Source organism: Chrysoperla carnea, chromosome 2 (assembly GCF_905475395.1).
Source record: "Chrysoperla carnea chromosome 2, inChrCarn1.1, whole genome shotgun sequence".
NCBI classification, from domain to species: Eukaryota; Metazoa; Arthropoda; class Insecta; order Neuroptera; family Chrysopidae; genus Chrysoperla; species Chrysoperla carnea.
In genome coordinates, this window is record NC_058338.1 from 72,930,531 (window position 1) to 72,950,591 (window position 20,061).

The 20,061-nt window shown below is 28.8% G+C and overlaps 1 protein-coding gene and 1 non-coding gene across 2 annotated transcripts; one reads left to right on the forward strand and one right to left on the reverse strand.

Annotated features, from left to right (window-relative positions):
- Positions 1–325: 325 nt before the first annotated feature.
- On the reverse strand, positions 326–20,009 carry LOC123292226 (protein THEM6). The gene is made up of 3 exons (XM_044872801.1): positions 19,826–20,009; positions 2,393–2,607; positions 326–1,950 (listed from the first exon to the last, which is right to left on the reverse strand). Exons 1-3 carry the CDS (start codon positions 19,980–19,982, stop codon positions 1,684–1,686), a joined length of 639 nt encoding a protein of 212 aa, XP_044728736.1. The 5' UTR covers positions 19,983–20,009; the 3' UTR covers positions 326–1,683.
- Trnae-uuc lies at positions 16,769–16,840 on the forward strand. The gene has a single exon. It is a non-coding gene; the product is annotated as a tRNA-Glu (tRNA).
- Positions 20,010–20,061: the final 52 nt, after the last annotated feature.

The window sequence follows — 20,061 nt, forward strand, 5'->3', positions numbered from 1 at the left end:
TATTAAATTTTTATAAAAGTACACAAACTGGTATATAATAATCGGAAATATTCAGACTAACATTTAACAAATACATTTTCACCTAATTAGGCCTATTAATATTTTTGGTTTGAGTATTTTTCAACATATTTAAAAAATTTTGTTGTAAATCTCTTCTTTATAATTATTATATATAATAAAATTTTTTATATTTTCAAACAATTTTACAAAGCCTTTTTTTTTTTTAATTTCAAAAATATTTTTATGCATTTGAATATCTTTTATGTGTTTTAAGTTGCCTAGTTTCTTTTTTGTATAAAATAATATCATTTATCATTGTTAAAACTTTTTAAACTAAAACTTTGGTCCCGTTTAATATAAAACTATGACCCATTAATAGAAAATTTTGCCATCGTTTGGTCGCTGGTAGACAAATTTTGATAAAGGAAATATCAAATTTGTAAATATCTTATTAAAAAAATTAAACCATAAATTATTAATTTGAAAAATTCATTAGCCTACCGAGTTTATTATAATAAATGATCTTTAAAAAGAGGAAGGTATGTTTTCTTTTGGCGAGTCATAATTTTAATATTTTGGAAAATATAATGAATCTTATAATTAACAATTTTTTTTATGAAGTATTTATAAAATTTTTGCAAAAACGTTACTTTTACAAATTCAGTCGTATTAAAGACCAAACAAAATTGTATATATCATATCATTGGAAAATAAATTAATTTATGTTGACTGAAGCATTTTTGAAATTTCAAAGAGGAAATTTTTCGATATTAAAATTCCAAATTAAACTCAAAATAAAAATTTTTTCTGGCTGTAGTCCCTTCCACATGCAAATCTGTTCTCATCAAATCAGAGCAATCGATTATCAGTCACTAATATTTCATAGAAAGATCGATTTAGAAGTTAAATGGTTTTAAACAAGACTGAACCTTCCGAGTGAATACCATTCAATTTTACTTAATTTTAATTAGAGCGGATTAATTTTTACTTAATTTTAATTTGAGGAAACAATCTAATTTTCTGCCAATCAAACGTATGAAATGGCCAATTGTAATACTAGGTGCCAAGTAAGACAAGATTCTGGCCATTCATAGATCTTCGTAAACATTTTTTTGGCCAACTAACACGGTATCAACCTTCATACTTTCGAATAGCAAAAACGAAAAAAATGTGGAAAAAAATAACGCCCTTATTTTAACCTTTAAGTCACTTATAACCCTTTTGCTCATGTTTTTTTCGATAGTAGAAGCTCATGTTTCGAGGTAGAAGCGTAAAAACGCTTGATACAATCCAATGTGGAACTTGATCTAACCTGAATCTCATTTTCTATAACTTTTTGAAATTTTAGTATCATTATTCGTTCCAAAATTGAATTAATTATTCGGCCGAACTGTTTTTTAAAATTTTAAGTACATACGTAGGTATATTTGTGACATAAATCTTTTACAATAAAACATATTTTCTAAAATTTAATAAAATAGTAATTTCATCATTTTTTTTTTGTTCATATGAAAAACGATTTAAAGTAAATTACAATTGCACTTCTTCAAAGTCAGCTTCTTTAATTTTTTTCATTTCTGTCTCATCTGTTGCTGATGTTGAAGTACTGCTGACGATTATAACACCATTGGCATCTAATTGACTAGAATTGTGGTGATTAGTAGAACTATTGTTGGCGTTGGGTCAGCAACCATTACGTAAATTTGCTGATGAAATTTCATTACTTTCATTCCATTTCATGACTTCTAATGGCATTTCTGGTTTAGTTGTACGCACTGTTGCTTCTATATCTACACCTTTTGGCATACCATCTGTTGACATTAAATATGCCATAATATCATCGGTGTTGCAATTGATTAGACGTTGACGGCATATTGCAATTGCACGCACAAAATCATTACTTATAAAACGATGCTCAAAGTAAAATGATTTATCATCCCAATAAATTAACTGTAAATAAAACGAATAATAATATACGTAAGTTAAAATAATAAGAAAATAGTAAATTATCGTAAAAAATCAAAAAACCGCAAAATGGAAATGCAGTTAATATGTTAAAAATGCAAAGCAATTCAAAGCATCTTAAAAGCTGCGATTTTCAAGTTGTTGGACTACTTGTTTTGTTAATTAATTAATTTTCAGACTCTTCTGAAACAGAAGTCCCGGGTATGAAAACTTTCATAGAGGAAAAAGTTATCATGAATTATCGGAAAACATCAGCTTTAACTTCCAAAGTAGATCTTTTAAAAATAAACAATTATTGGAGGAAATAAATTTTTGAAACTGGCAATTTTTGCATAAATCAAATATGAAAATATGTTTCGTTGGGTAACTACTAAAGGTTACCCAAAATGGTTTTAAAATAGGCAACTATCTAACTTCGAATACTTACTTTTGTTGTAAGATCATACGTGGTAAATGGTCGAATAAATCTTCGATAACGTATTGTACAAGCACCTTGTACTATTGCTCCACCTTTTGAACGTATTGTTTGATATAATTTAGTTCGTTCATAAAAATCTACACGAGCAAAATCGATTTCACGTAAATATCTTGCATTATTCATATGATACAGCAGTGTATCAATATCCGTGGTCAAACATATTCCTGAAACAAAGAAACATCTATTGTTATAAATTATATTGAAAATTTTTTTATTATTTAAATTTTTATAATTCTGATGATTTTAAAAATTTGATGAAAAACAACAATAACTTTGAATAGTAGTAAAAATTCGTGAGCATCTGACGATATAAACTCACCAATCCGTTGCACTGACGATATTAAGTAAAATTAAAATAAACTTTTATAACCATGGTATGATATGGAATGTAAAAACTGAATAAATTGATAATTTAATAGTGTTATGTACATATTTCAATAAACTTGTAATAATTTTGAGTAAAGACAAAATTAATGAACAAATTAAAAATGCGAATTTTGTCATGATAAAAAAATATTCTAAGCAACTTTTTCTAATAGTTTTTTTTTTTCGATATCTCTTAACACATCTCTGACGCTAGTCAAAATATTAAGAATCGGCCCTATTTGTCAGTTAAGTGTCTTGAAAAATGTGACCCATCACCTTGTATGACTGTGCAAAATTTCAAATCGATATTCTTATAAATAACGAAAATATGAGTATGCCTTCATCTTAAATGCGACACAATGTAGATGGACATATTTTATTATTATTGCACCATGACCATATACCGGGTATTTAGAAATTAACTATGCTAATTAAAAAGATAAATAAATTAGTTAATAGCTAAAAATTTGTAAAGATTAACTATTGTTTAACTGAGTTTTAGGCATGGCCAAAAATATACATGTATTCACAAATTTTTAAAATAATCGTATACATTCTCCGTGTTTTATTTATTTTATTCATAAAATTTATACATTGTATATTTAGCCACCCATATCTTTCTCTCTTATCAGGGGAAAGTGTGATACCTGGGAGTAAAATTAACGTTTGTATGTGTTTTTTAAATAATTTTTTTTTAAAAATAGAATAGTCTATAGCAATATAATAGGGTACTTTTGGTAGTGAAAAATAAATTATGAAATTTGATAAAAATTAAAACTTATGTAGAAATATACTTAAATATTCGGATTTTGAGTCATAAATGCACATTATTGTTTTATTATATTAAAATTAAAAGTCGTAATTTTTAATCTGTATATCACGTGACCTAATCTGTATATTACATCACCAAAATGGCTGGCAGCGTTTTTGTGAGAAAAAAAAAGGTTTAAAATTAAATTAAATTAATTTTTGAGGCTTTTTATTAAGAAAATCAACATTTTGAAGTACTTTTTCAAACATAGTAGAGTTCTCTATCATAATGTACTATGGATCACATCCTAATGTATGTTCCTAGGATCATTCCCACAACATGTAATATTTATGTTCATTTAGGGAACAGCAACATAAAATGGAATGTATTGAAAACCCTACAGGTTTTTTTTACAGGAATACTCTTCTTTGAGCATCCAGTAACAACATTCAATGGTTTTTTCTTTTGTTGACTCGAGGTGAATGAGATTTCTTTTTTTCTACTTGTACTACTCGAATCTATAACAACGAATAGAATAGTCAATGACACTGGCGGATGACCTTTATAACCCTTGACAAGTTTTGTCTGAAGCATTTTTCTGTAGCTAGCGTATTTTCTTTCAATTAAATACAATAATGACATATTTTTAAGTCGCATTTCTTCCGAAAGTTAATCATTTCGAAAAAATCTAAAAAATGTTAGTTTTTTATGAGGATCATCTTTCTAAGTGATATTCTAAACGCAATTTAGAATATCAGTGAGAACTAAATCCAATTTTAATGTCAGAGCATGATGTCTCCCATCAAACTCTGCAACTTTTGTTTAAGTTATTTTTTGATTGGTTAACTACAAAACGAACTGGTAGCCATAATAGATTAAAATGGTTCACCCTGTATAGACGAAATTAAATATCATAGCGAAAGTTTATTAACTAAAAAATACATAGATTTGATAGTCGCTACAGAAGTGGTACCTTTTGCTCGACGAATTGTGAGATAGACACAAAAACTCACATTTTTTTTCGTAGCCGTTTCAACGGTGGTCTAAATTAGAATCTGGCTTAGGTGATGGGCCAGGATTGTATTAACACGCAATACAGTTTTTTCCCCGCGTAATATTTTACATAATACGGCTGGTCTGACCCTCTTCCATCAAAGGGATGTAAAAAACGGCGCACATAATTTGGCGGATTAATGTATTATATGTATTGCAGTTGGTTATATGGCTTTCGTCAAAAGTCGTTATTATTAATAAATAAAGAGATATGAATTTTTTTCTCAAAAAGTCAAGGTGTGCAGATCTACGGAAGTGACTTTTTTTATGTTTTGACCTTAATAAAAAAATAATTATGCTTTGGATTTTATAAAACATGCATTAAATGTATCTTCCCTATATTAAAAAAAAATTCGTAGCGCAGGAGCTGCGTTAGCTAAGCAAATTCCCTCAGAGATAAAAAAAAAACATTTTTCTTAAAATTGCATTTTTACTTTTCCAAATATTTTTATTTCGAAAACTAAGCGTCTAGAGAAAAAGAGTACTTTTTTAAAACTGATCCAAAAATACTAATATATTTTTATTTTGAAAAAATTCAAAATTTTGGTTTTTGCTACAACCCCCACCCCACCCCTTTGTTTAAGTGTCGATTTTTCTCATTAACCAACTAAACCTTCCAAATACCAAAACCTTTCTTGATACCAAATTGTATTCAAATCGGACTTAAATTGCGACCGCTAGAGAGGATACAGACACATAAACGTGTAGACAAATATATCGATGACCTTTTGAAAAAAATTTTTCAAAATTAAATCGTCAGTACAAAAGCAATAGCTCCATTTACTTCGGCAATTCGCTAAAAAAAATTTGCCTATCCGATAATTGTGCAAAGTACTACGGCCTAGATAAACACTGCGCACATCCTTTTTTTTAGAAGAATGAAAATTATCCAGATATTAATATCTTACAAGAAACTATAAATGCGCCAAGGTACAAATGACCCGAGATAATAAACCTTACTCTAAACGTATCATGGACAGAGACATGATGTACACTATACAAAAAGTACAGACCATTATAACATTATTGTAGTAAAATAATTGTATAGTCACAAAAAACGAGTTTTTATGAATTAATTTCTTATGAAATATCTTTGAAAACAAAAATGACCTTCAATTAAAACACACACACATAAAATTTGTAGCCTTTTCTGTATGAGGTGAAAGCGAAATGAATATACAAAAATAAATTCGATCAAGTGTGTGTGAATTCAAAAAATATATTTCTAAAGAATAAATATAGTTAATATATTTTTGCGAATCATATGAGAATTGACGACCGCGTGTTAAGGGCAGTAAAGAATCCCTGGCTCAAATTTGTTGAACGTATACACATAGAATGCAGTTTTCAATTTTCTTGCTGCCCATGCACTTGTCGAAGCCGTCTTTTGCATTCAGAAGCAATGTAATATTCAATCAGATATACAAAGCGAAGAGGATTTTATTCCGTTTTTAATTGACATTCTGTTGTAAGTGCTAGAGAGGGGATTTTTATCAGAGGAAACTTTTTCATTTGTAGACACTCTGCTGAGTGCATGGTCGCATTAACAATGAAGCCTGTGAGGCTTGCTGGCCTCATTGAACTCTCTGTTCTCAGTATCCCCAGTGGCCTCAGCCCTGCACCAGTAAAAAGTATTAACGAATGAAAAAAAGTATATTACTGTTTTTAGTAGTATGGCTGGGAATCCTTTATATAGTCCACAACTTGTGGATTTTTTAATCAAGTCTTAATAAAAAAGAATCATAGCATATAAAGTTGTTTGCAAAAGGTTCAAATTGTTTGATAATCTTAAAAAAAATTTGTTGATTGTAACGTAGAAGATGTATGATCGACTCTTGACAATGAATTGTTTCAACTCGTTGAATTAGCCGGGCTCTATGAGCGGAAAATCGGAGTATCTGAAGGAAAATCTCTTTATCGCATAAAAATGGAAAGCAACTTGCGCTCAACTTTTGTAAACGCATGAATTAGTTCTTCGTACACTCTTCGAAACTGACCAAGAAAATTTTAGTCTATATACTCCTCTATGTAAATCCGTGCGATTTTTGTGACACAAATGTGTACAAGTATGGAATAGGAACGTTTTACTAGCCGTATGATTCTGAGTACTGGAATTGACATTGTTCGATGTGTTTGACACACTCAGGTGACAGATATGTATTATGTATTAAGGTGATTAAAACCTACAGTATTGTAAAAAAGTTTTGATTTATTGCACGGTACATAAATATATAGCAAATACATGCTTTGTAGTCAAGTAATGAGTTATTTTTAGCTTTACAAGACCACGCAACTACAAAAATATATAATATATTGTATGCAAATGCTGCTTATAAATTTGATAATATAGATATCGCTCTTTAATCATCAATACTCTAACTATAGTCGTCTCTGTTCATCAAATGATGGATCTTCGATGAACTCATAATTAAATTAAAATTTTGTTTTTATATAATCGACAATCTTATATTTTTATGGTATTATTATAAACTACAAGATTGTCTAAATATTTTAGATATCTTTTTATCAAACACTCTAGATTTTTATACCATGTATATATGAAATATACATAGTATTATAAGTTTAGTCCCAAGTTTGTAACGCCTAAAAATATTGATGCTACAAAAAAAAAATTGGTATAGGTGTTTATAAAATCATCTAATTAATCCATTTCCGGTTGTCCGTCCGTCCGTCCGTCTGTGGTCACGATTACTCAAAAACGAAAAGAGATATCAAGCTGAAATTTTTACAGCGTGCTTAGGACGTAAAAAGTGAGGTCAAGTTCGTAAATGAGCAACATGGGTCAATTGGGTCATGGGTCTGTAGTACCCATCTTGTAAACCGTTAGAGATAGAATAAAAATTTAAATGTAAAAAATGTTCCTTATCAAAAATTAAACAACTTTAGTTTGAAACATTTTTTCGTAAACATCACTGTTTACCCGTGAGGGCGACAATTAGGGCGGAAATTTTATAATATGTACTATACTTGATTATCAGTTATGTATGTGTCACATGTTGGTATATGTAATGTGATAAAGAAATCAACACTGACTATACATGGTATTTCAACAATTAACTCAGTCAATTGTTTGTTTTCACTTGTTTAATATAGAAATATCCAATTGGAAAGGACAACTTGTATGATTCATAATTTGTTCAGTCAACTTTGAACGATAAATTGATATTAAAAAGCCCGATGGACTTTGGAATTTTTTTTGTTTTTGGAAACTTTGTTAATCAAAAAATATATTTATAAAGTTTTATTGAAATCCTTAGTATTCAATCCTTGCATATCTCCTTAATATATAAATTAATTATTTAAATTTAGATAGCATCTAACATCACTATATTAATCGGATTTTATTTATGTAATTATTTAATTACTAAGAATAATAAATAATCGTGTTTGTATTTTTCAAGTATGGCGGAAAAATTTTTTCATGAATTTTTATAACATGTATATGAAATATACCAAGGTATACTAAGTTTAGTCCCAAGTTTGTAACGTTTAAAAATATTGATCCTATGAACAAAATTTTGATACAGGTGATCATAAAATCGCCTAATTAGTCCATTTCCGGTTGTCTGTCTGTCTGTCTGTCTGTCTGCCTGTCGTCTGTCGTCTACCCGTCTGTCATCACGATAACTCAAAAACGAAAAGAGATATCAAGCTGAAATTTCTATAGCGTGCTTAGGAATAAAAAGTGAGATCGGATTCGTAAATGAGCAACATAGGTCAATTGCGTCTTGGGTCCGTAAGACCCATCTTGTAAACAGTTAGAGATAGAACAATAGTTTTAATATAAAAAATGTTCCTTGTAAAAAAAATAAACAACTTTTGTTTGAAACATTTTTTCGTAAACATCACTGTTTAAACGTGAGAGCGCAAATTATGCGCAAATCATAAAGTATGTATTATATGGGAATATCAGTTATATATGTGTGGCATGTATGTAATTGTAGTGTGATAGAGTAATCAACACTTTCTATGCATGGTATTTCAACAATTTACCCAGTCAATTGTGTCTTTTCACTTGTTTATCTTTATAATATCTAAAAAAAGCTCTTCGTCAGAATGCTTTTTTAAAATTTTAATGTAATGTACGAGATTTAATTTATAAAAGTAGAAGGTTTTTACTTTCTAATCCATAGAACGTGGAGCTGCACTATCGAAAATGAAGACAACATGTTAGAAATTTAATTTTTAATGGTTAATTATATGAAACAATACGTTTGATTAGTAATAAATTCAAATTTTTATCTATTCGATTTTTTTAAAGTTATTATAGCAATAAAAAAAATTCAACTGTTTATCTATTCGTTGCATTAATATCCGATCAATCTGAAGTTAAAATAATGATTTTTTAGTTATAACTAATTTCCCTTGTGATTATGAATAAATTTTAATTATAATATTTATATCTCATTTCCGATAAAACAGACGAATCAATAGGGCCGTGAAGCAACGACTAAATACATTATGATGACAAGCTTGTTATATTAAGTTACCTACGTATGTAATAATATATATTTTATAAATTATATTTATAAATTGTTTACCTTGAGACGAAAAAACATTATATTTTGTCAATAACAAGCAATGCCCTGAGATAATGTACCTACATTGTAATATTGTTTTTTTTTAAATAAATCTTCCTGTAATCCATAAAATATAAGTAGAGGAAATCGACTGAAATCGTAAGTCTGATTAAGAGAGAGATGCAGTAACGGATTTAAGCTTGATGCCACCCTAGGCCAGGTTTGTCGTCTATTTTTACTTTGTGAGTGAGTGATAATTGAAATTAAACATTTAATCAAATAATTTATCAAATCAAATATACTTGAGCCGCGCCTGTGATCATTCATTCTTCAATTTTCTTTCTAAAATTATCTTTCTAAAATGAATGATCACAGTCGTGGCTCATTTTTCGGACGAGAGATTGGTCTGATTTTTTATTGGTATACCGTCGTCAATGAATATTTATCAGTTTTAAGCGTGTTCAGTATATAAATTTTCGTAGAGGAAAAAGTATTACGACATTGAAAAATTATTCAAAATAATTCAATATTATTTTTTTCGAAATGTGTGCCCTTTATAAAGCCAATTGAAAGTAAATATGGTGAAGCAACGTGCAAAAGGGTATTTCAAAATTATTAACCCGAACGAAATGTCGAGCAGCTAAATGGGGATTTTTGCAGGAAAAGAAAAAAAATTTTTATAAAGGTTATAACTACGTCTGTTTTTTTAAGTTATAAATAGTAATGGTGATTATGGCCATTTTCATGCACTCACTCATTGCGTAAATTAAAAAGCTTCAGACTCTATTATCGAAAAAAATGTACCAATGTTATGATTTTTTCATGTAAAGCTTAAGTTTGAGGGATTTGAACCAAGATCAGGATTTTTAATCAACGATATCTCTGTTATTTTTAATGTCACAGAAAAAGTTAAAAATCAGAATTGTTTATTTAAAATAATTCTTTGAATTTGGCCAAAGCTTTTTTTTTTGATAAATTTTTTCTTTGAATTATTGAAGAAAAACGCTTCTAAAAGCAGATATCGTTAGTTTACATTTTACTAACCGCAACTGCTTATACATAAAGGGATAAAGGGGTGAGGCCCTCGTCCTCTTGATGAAGCCTAATTTTTTAATTAGGTATGCTTTTACCTTTATATTTTTTGAAAAATTTTTGGCACAAATTTATTCTGCTCCAATGGACATCCAAGAGAAATCCCTTCTTTACTAAACTAATTAACAATGCTATATTTTAATACTTTTTATTCTGTACACCTAGTTATGTATCGTCCTGTAAGATTTAGAGGTAAATAAAAAAAAAAGAAAAGTGAAATGACAAAAATTAAACAATAGCTGAATATATAATTGTCAATTTGTATTTCTTTTAACAATACAATTATAATAGCATTGTTCACACCATAAATAAATAATTCACACATATAAATGCTCATTACTATTTATTAATTAGTGTGTATTAAAAAAATACAATTAAAAACCCATGTGTGAATATTTTTAAATAATATTCTGGTCAAAATATACCTTAACGTTTAACCACATTCGAATCTACAAGTCACGGATCAACTCATCCGGACCTACAAAAATCTTATGATAATCTTACTAATATAAAAACGGGTGACATTTTTTGTGGGAAAATAACAACTCTTTAATATCTATTTACTGATAATTTTAATTTGATTGCCATAAAATTAAAACATAGTAACATATAATCAGGAAAGACAACTGACAGTCAAGACATTTCCTCAATCTTTAGGACCAGGCATTGAATTCAGTCGGATTTGAATGTGATTGTCATGCGACTGGAAACTGGCCAACGGCATATCGCTGTCAAAGTTCTCCACGCTACTCTTATATTCTGGAGAAGCGTTCTCAAATTAAATAATTGTAGGCTACCAAAAATTTCTTTAGACCGCCTCTTTATTATATCCGCCGGACACGACTTTATTATATCATAAAATTGATATATCATTCTTGTAACATTTTTATTGAAAGCAGCCAATTTTAATAATTATTTAAAAACTAGTAATGAGGAACAGGCTTAGGTATTTATTGAATTTATTTATTAATTAATATAATATCTAGAAGGATGTAGTTCGGTAAGGGTGAGGTTAAGCAAATATTACCAAGTTACAAAAGTTACTTAAAAAGACATTTTAAATAATATTTGATCAATTTTGAGTAGGGTTGATTTGACCACTTTTGACGATTTGAGGGGTCCTAGAGTGGAGTTATATCAAACCTAGGACTTTGTTGATATAAACCCTGATACGAAGTTTCACTGCTGTCCTCTCAGCCTCTCCCTTGGAAATCCCATTTTCCTCTATTTGGAAAGATTTTCCCTAAGGTGTGGGCCTTCTCGAATTTTTCCGGATATGTGGCTTATATCAAGTTTTGGCCTAGAGGGACGTACCCTTGAAAAAAGACCTAGGGAAAAAATGAAAAAATCGTCTGGAATTATGACCAAACTGAACCTATGTACTGAGTTTGAGAAAAATCGGTTGAAAATTGAAGGCTCCAGCTTGGTAACAGACATACCGACATACCGATGAACGCAACATTTTTTAAAAACAACTTTTTTGAAATCAGAGACCCTCAAAACGTGTATTTCCGTTGAAACACCGATATCGATTTTTTTTCGATCGCAATACTTAATTATATTTTAAATATAATTAAGTAAAAAGAATTAAAAATTAAATCTCAAATTAAATAAATTAAATAATTGTAGGCTACCGAAAATTTGTTTAGACCGTCTCTTTTATCTTGCCAACAATGACGTCGATATAACGGCAAATTGGACATTGCAATTAAAAAACATCCTGTTCGCTAATAATATGGAACAACTTTGGTCGCAGGCTGATTTATCTTTGCAAAACATAAATAATATAATTAGTGAATACGCGAATCGTCTATATTTAAAAGATATAGACAAAGCTAAATCCTCCAGTTATAGGCTAGTTTACCATAATTTTGAATATCATTGGGAAACTCATGCATATTTAACTTCAAACCTTCCCATGTCATTTTTGAGGATATTTTGTCAATTGCGTACATGTGGAAAGTCTAGGCTTAGACTGACAATCGGCAGTATTGTTTACGTTATTTTGACACTGAGGCTGTCTGTACTGTTTGTAACCTAAACACGACGGAAGATTTGCAGCATTTATTAATTGTGTGTCCCGTTTATTCATATGCAAGAAGATGCTTCCTATCTTCTACGGGATGGGATGGGATGGACAAACCCCAAGCCTTCTAGAGTTGCTTGAAATTAGTAGTGATATAAGTTATGTCAAAAGGATTTTTAATTTCCTCAAAACTGTACAATGTTCAAGAGCGTTCGTTCTGAACGAGTGACTACGTCATACTCAATTTTGTGCCTTTTGTTTTTTAAATAGCAAATTTTTTATATTAATGATTATTTGATATATTTTTTATTTTTAATAATTTAATTAATTTTTTGTTTGTTTTTTATATATCCTTCATTTTTGCTGTTTTTGATCTGTAATCTTTAAATATTGAATTGAACTTTTTTACTTTGAGTTACGATATTAAGTGTATTTATAGATATAAGTTTACTATATAAAAATGACAAGCAAGTCCTTTGTACAAGATATTTTATCTTATAACAAATAAATATTATTATTATTATATTGTTTGTTATGATTGTTTTGTGTCCGCGACTATTTGATTTTGTTTGCTTGTTTGAAAAGTTAAATTATTGAGACAAAATCTTACTTAAATGTTACATTTTACGAAATGGCAACATCATTAATTTAATCAATAATTTTTGTGAAATTTTTATAGATAAAAAAACGAAAAATATATGCAGTAATGCAGTTTACATAAATTAAAATTTAATTTAAACATTAATTAGTAATATTATATTAAAATATCAATCGATTTATGGAAAAATTATGCAAAGCACATAGAAGTAAGTGTTCGTTACAAAAACCCGACCCAAAATAGAGTCTAAATATGAAATACTATTTTTTTTTTATAGATAAGACTCAAGGGCATATATTATTATACTTTTTTTAGATTCGTAAAAATGAGAGCAATGGTTCCCAAATTATTTTTGTCTCGTAGACCATTGTTTGCCAGTTTTTATTATTTTGTTAGACCCTGACACACTGGATTAAAATATCGCGGATTTCTTAATAAATTTGTACCACTCGACCATTAGTAATCCTGAATTTACCCTCCGCCTTTTTTCCACTTATGGGACGTCTTTTCCACTTAATCACATCATTTACCTTGTAGCCAACAAGAGCATTATCGCAACTGTTTTACCCTTCGCTCATACATCACGAGCCCCTTTTTTCATGCGACTCTCAATTACGCCGTGCCTGTATACAATCAGAAGTATTTATTGTCAATGAATTATTTTTTCTCATCTCTCCTCTATTCTTATTTTCGTTGCCGTAGATCCCGAGGGGTCGATATAGATTACTTTGGGAATGCCTGTCGTAGATTTAGTGTTATTATAGTCTTGGGAGTTGCGTTGAATTTCAAAATGTGGTTTCCTAATGACCGAACATGAGTGAAAATGTTAGATAATATTCATTGTTTCAAAGAATAAATTGAACTTCAGCTGGTCCAGAGGTGGGAGCAAACAGACATCGCACAGTGGAGTATTTAAATCAAATTTCGGGACAAAAAACAGAAAACTCTTTTGTTTTGTAATGAATGTTGTTTTTCGGTGCAGTTAAATAACCACTCCATTACAAATAGGTCATTTGAGTTAACGTAACCTCGCTCCCCGTCTGTTTTGTAAGATGCAATCTACCTGCACTTATAGATGTATGTTAGGTATTATATTGTTGTCGCTTTCGATTTACCGTGTCATTCAATTTACATTTACTTTTTTTCTAAGAGCAATTAAGTAAGGATTTTTTTAATAAATAAATAAATAAATAAATATATATATATATATATATATATATATATATATATATATATATATATATAAATTTTTTCTAAAAAAGCTAAAAAAGCAAAGTTTAGGTATTCTTTAATATGTTTATGATAAAAAATCTTGCGCGAGCTTGTGCCTATTCTTTTAAAACTAAGATAAGGATAAATATTAAAATAGCTTAAGACAAAAGTAAAAAAGAAAGAGCAAGCAGTTTTCAAGTGAAACTTTGTAACTTATAATTCTAAAATCACCTTATGTGGAAACAAAAGCAAGCATTCATTTCATTCATATAGATCAGGGCTTCTTAAACTTTTGTAATTCACGACCCTATTTATGATTGCGAGTTTCTTGACGACCCCATACAAATATAAAAGAAAATTAAATTAATATTTTTTGATGATTTATTTATTGGGTAACAATAAACATATACATATGAAAATATATAAGTTTAGAATTCGTTTTGAAACATACAAAAATCTAAAATTAAAAATTGCACAAAAAATTATAAAATTGTATTTATTATAGTTTCAAAAATAAAAGTGGATTCTGACCGTCTTAATTCTCTCGAATATATTCAAGTAGTTGCGTGGTAAGTATTAAATTAAAGTTAAAAATTTAATGAGATGGATGTGCCTGTTTTTTATTGCATAACAAATCAAATCTTGGTGGAATGTTTGAAACTGCTGGACGTAAGACCTCTTCAACATTTTTTATCGCTGAACGATATTGGGATTTAATATGTGTTAAAGCTGTTTCTTCAGCAATAATTCCTAGAAATTTTGTTGATAATTATTTCTCGGGATTATTTCGGCTTTTAGAGATTGACAAAAATAAGTTTATATTTTTTATTAATTCCAATAACATTTCATAATTCATAGTAAATGTTATTCAAGTTATTGTAATACTCTTAATAGAAATGCAGGTACAAACAATCTTTCCGAACTAGAAGATTTTATGATATTTATCTACGATAATTGTTATTTTATCTTTATAACAATAATTTTACAGGTTAAAAAACATTTTCTGTTAAATTGTATTTTTACCTCTCGTGACCCCAGAATTTTGCTACGCGACCCCAAATGGGGTCGCGACCCATAGTTTAAGAAGCCCTGATATAGATAACTTATGCCCTTTTATGCAATCATTTCTACTACTTACTTATAAGTTTACAAAATTAATTAAAAACCGTTAAAAAGTGCTTGTTAAAATATTTAAACTTTAAAATCAAAATAATACAATTTTTACATGAATAATTAATTAGTAAAAGTTTTTTTTATTACATAATTAAGTATTATCCAATTGACTTACATTTGATAAAACCTAAATTTTTAGATTACGCATATAAATTTTACATATTATGAATATACGCATATAAATAATATGAATTATTTCATACTCAAATAGAGAAATTTTTGTTTACAATGCGGATATTTAATTCATAAACTTGTATTTGTCACTTGCGGACATACTTAACATATTTCAAAATTTGGGGGAAAAAGTTTGCTTACAAACAACCATATGACGCCTGGTTGTGTTGTTAAAATTAGCCATTTTCGTCAGAAATTTAAAGAGGCTAGTTTATTGACTATTTTTATATAAAAACAAGTGAAAATAAACAATTGACTGTGTTAATTGTTGTAATACCATGTATAGTCAGTGTTGATTACTCTATCACATTACTCATACATACATGTCACACACATATAACTGATATACCCATATAATACATACTATACAATTTTCGTATAATTTGCGCTCTCACGGGTAAACAGTGATGTTTACGAAAAAATGTTTCAAACAAAAGTGGTTTATTTTTTATAAGAAACATTTTTTATATTTAAACTTTTGTTCTATCTGTAACGGTTTACAAGATGGTTCTTACGGACCCAAGACCCAATTGACCTATGTTGCTCATTTACAAAACCCATCTCAATTTTTTACGTCCTCAGCTCGCTATAAAAATTTCAGCTTGATATCTCTTTTCGTTTTTGAGTAATCGTGATGACAGACGGACAGACGACAGATAGACAGACAACCGGAAATGAACTAATATGGTTATTTTATGAACACCTTGTTCATAGCATCTTTTGAATGTTAGCCATAAGTGCAATCCATACAATTATATATGCATCCATACAATTATCTTAATAAAGTAGTGTATCGTTACCATGGAAACGCCACCAATAAAACTCGGTGCGAATATGTAGGTATTTGTAATCAACCTTTACGGTAAAATTACAGAGGCCATCTGTAGAGCCTATAGATGTTCAAAGCCATAAAAACGGCGAAAAGAGCGGCTTTTCCACTGGGAATGCACCCCTTTCCCAAATTACTGAAATTAGACCCTGCCTTTATAACATCAATCTGAGTGCTAAATAATCAACTTATTTAAATTATAGGAGTTCGCTGGAGAAGCCAAAAATTAGCAGGAAAATAAATATATCTCAGACATCTTAAAAAACCCTTAGAATCTTTGAAGAAAACAGTACAAAAGTATTTGCAATAATTCATACATTTTTTAAAATTAACACTTTACAATAATTTTTAACATCATTTGTCGACGGGCTCATACATTAATGTTATTATTTTAGAATTCAGCTAAATTTAGTAATTTATTTAAATTTATTATTTTAAAATGTTGAAATTCTAAATTGAAATTTTATTTTATGTCCTAACTATATTTTATTTTTCTAGAAACCTATATCATCCGATATGGTCTAGTGGCTAGGATACCTGGCTTTCACCCAGGAGGCTCGGGTTCGATTCCCGGTATCGGAATTAATATTTTTATCTTTATTTTTAATAATAAATTTAATCCTATTTTGAACCCAATTAGCAATAAACAAACTCTAATATTAATAATTTTATGATTTTTTAAAAATTATTATTATTATTATTATAAAATTTGTTTATTATTTTATTACGTATATTTATTTTAATAATAAATAATAAATTTTATGCTGATTAATGATAAATAAATGGAAAATCTATTTGCAAGTTAATTATTAATTAATCCAACAATTCTTGAAATGTGTTTCGAATTTAATTTGTTATGTTCTGAAGCAATCGTTAAAGGGATGTAATCTTGACGAAAACTGAGCAGAAAAAAATTTAAAACATTGTTCGTACCTATTATATGCCATTTTTTAAATGCTCAGAAATGCACTCAAAAAAATTTATTACCAAGTCGAACATAAGTGCATTAGGAGAACATAAAAATGCACAAAAACCATAATAAAATATTCACTCAAAAAGAAAAGTTTTTTGTACCGTTTCTAAAGACATCCAACGATAACTGATTTAATTGGATGGAAAAAAAATTTTTTTTTATCTTTCTACAAGGTCTTTCAACAAGAATGATACTTTTTACTTTATTAATAATAAAAAAAATAATAATATTTATTTGTTATAAGATAAAATATCTTGTACAAAGGACTTGCTTGTCATTTTTATATAGTAAACTTAAGTATATCTATAAATACACTTAATTAAAACTCAAAGTAAAAAAGTTCAATTCAATATTTAAAGATTACAGATCAAAAACAGCAAAAATGAAGGATATATAAAAAACAAACAAAAAATTAATTAAATTATTAAAAATAAAAAATATATCAAATAATCATTAATATAAAAAATTTGCTATTTAAAAAACAAAAGGCACAAAATTGAGTATGACGTAGTCACTCGTTCAGAACGAACGCTCTTGAACATTGTACAGTTTTGAGGAAATTAAAAATCCTTTTGACATAACTTATATCACTACTAATTTCAAGCAACTCTAGAAGGCTTGGGGTTTGTCCATCCCATCCCATCCCATAGAAGATAGGAAGCATCTTCTTGCATATGAATAAACGGGACACACAATTAATAAATGCTGCAAATCTTCCGTCGTGTTTAGGTTACAAACAGTACAGACAGCCTCAGTGTCAAAATAACGTAAACAATACTGCCGATTGTCAGTCTAAGCCTAGACTTTCCACATGTACGCAATTGACAAAATATCCTCAAAAATGACATGGGAAGGTTTGAAGTTAAATATGCATGAGTTTCCCAATGATATTCAAAATTATGGTAAACTAGCCTATAACTGGAGGATTTAGCTTTGTCTATATCTTTTAAATATAGACGATTCGCGTATTCACTAATTATATTATTTATGTTTTGCAAAGATAAATCAGCCTGCGACCAAAGTTGTTCCATATTATTAGCGAACAGGATGTTTTTTAATTGCAATGTCCAATTTGCCGTTATATCGACGTCATTGTTGGCAAGATAAAAGAGACGGTCTAAACAAATTTTCGGTAGCCTACAATTATTTAATTTATTTAATTTGAGATTTAATTTTTAATTCTTTTTACTTAATTATATTTAAAATATAATTAAGTATTGCGATCGAAAAAAAATCGATATCGGTGTTTCAACGGAAATACACGTTTTGAGGGTCTCTGATTTCAAAAAAGTTGTTTTTAAAAAATGTTGCGTTCATCGGTATGTCGGTATGTCTGTTACCAAGCTGGAGCCTTCAATTTTCAACCGATTTTTCTCAAACTCAGTACATAGGTTCAGTTTGGTCATAATTCCAGACGATTTTTTCATTTTTTCCCTAGGTCTTTTTTCAAGGGTACGTCCCTCTAGGCCAAAACTTGATATAAGCCACATATCCGGAAAAATTCGAGAAGGCCCACACCTTAGGGAAAATCTTTCCAAATAGAGGAAAATGGGATTTCCAAGGGAGAGGCTGAGAGGACAGCAGTGAAACTTCGTATCAGGGTTTATATCAACAAAGTCCTAGGTTTGATATAACTCCACTCTAGGACCCCTCAAATCGTCAAAAGTGGTCAAATCAACCCTACTCAAAATTGATCAAATATTATTTAAAATGTCTTTTTAAGTAACTTTTGTAACTTGGTAATATTTGCTTAACCTCACCCTTACCGAACTACATCCTTCTAGATATTATATTAATTAATAAATAAATTCAATAAATACCTAAGCCTGTTCCTCATTACTAGTTTTTAAATAATTATTAAAATTGGCTGCTTTCAATAAAAATGTTACAAGAATGATATATCAATTTTATGATATAATAAAGTCGTGTCCGGTGTTTCGGACCGTTTATTTGTTTTATCTTAAAAATTTCAACCACAATGCCATCGTTCGAATTTTTTTGTAAATTTTTTAATGAAAAAATATAAGTAATTTGGTGTAATTTTCTGTAAATTTATTATAATTTTCTTTATATTGTATCATTTTCATTTTCTTTGTACTGTACTATTTTCCTTTAAATTTATTCAAAAAGTCAATATGATGTGAATAATTTATAAGCAATAGATTATATCTTAAACTCAAAATTCAGAGTATTTAAGTCGTAGAATTGAAAAAACTTGAACATTTATTAGTCCTGAAAAAAGTTGTGGTGGACATATGAACGATATTAAGTTAGAAAATAAAGCACAATTTAATTTAATACGTTGAAGTGTTTTTTATTTTTTATTCAAGCTTTAAATTAAATCACTCTAACTGGAAGACCGTACAATATAAATAGTTTAGTGCATGAAAAGGAGAAGATTGAAATCGCAGAGCCAGAAATTCGCGTGATACAGAGTAGTTATAGAGTAAGTCCTAATATTACTCTAATTTACACGGGAACACTTATGCAAAGTTTAGAAAGAGGTTGTTCACGTGTAAATAACATTAAGGAAATCGAACGTTAACTTGTAAATAGTAACAACGATGCTCAATAAAATATAAAAACTTTCTTACCTTTAATTTTAGTTTCTTGTAAAATATGTACTTTTCGTTTGAAAAACTTGGCCAATATCACACATATTGCCATTCGTAGAAAATAATGAAATTCTAGTGAGACATAAATTAATAAAACAAATGCTAAAAGACCACTTATTAAATAACAGAACACCATTTTGAAGCGTTTATTTTGTTGTTTTTTCTTTTTCGGAAGTTATAAAATTACACTGTAACAAAGAAATAAAAAATTATTA

What these genes read in the sequence shown, in the direction of transcription:
- LOC123292226 (XM_044872801.1), bottom strand. Translation starts at nt 19,982, where the DNA reads ATGGTGTTCTGTTATTTAATAAGTGGTCTTTTAGCATTTGTTTTATTA. An exon ending in ACAAGAAACTAAAATTAAAG is followed by an intron (nt 2,608 to 19,825) that starts GTAAGAAAGTTT and finishes TCTTTGTTTCAG; the next exon opens with GAATATGTTTGACCACGGAT. An exon ending in CGTATGATCTTACAACAAAA is followed by an intron (nt 1,951 to 2,392) that starts GTAAGTATTCGA and finishes TTTTATTTACAG; the next exon opens with TTAATTTATTGGGATGATAA.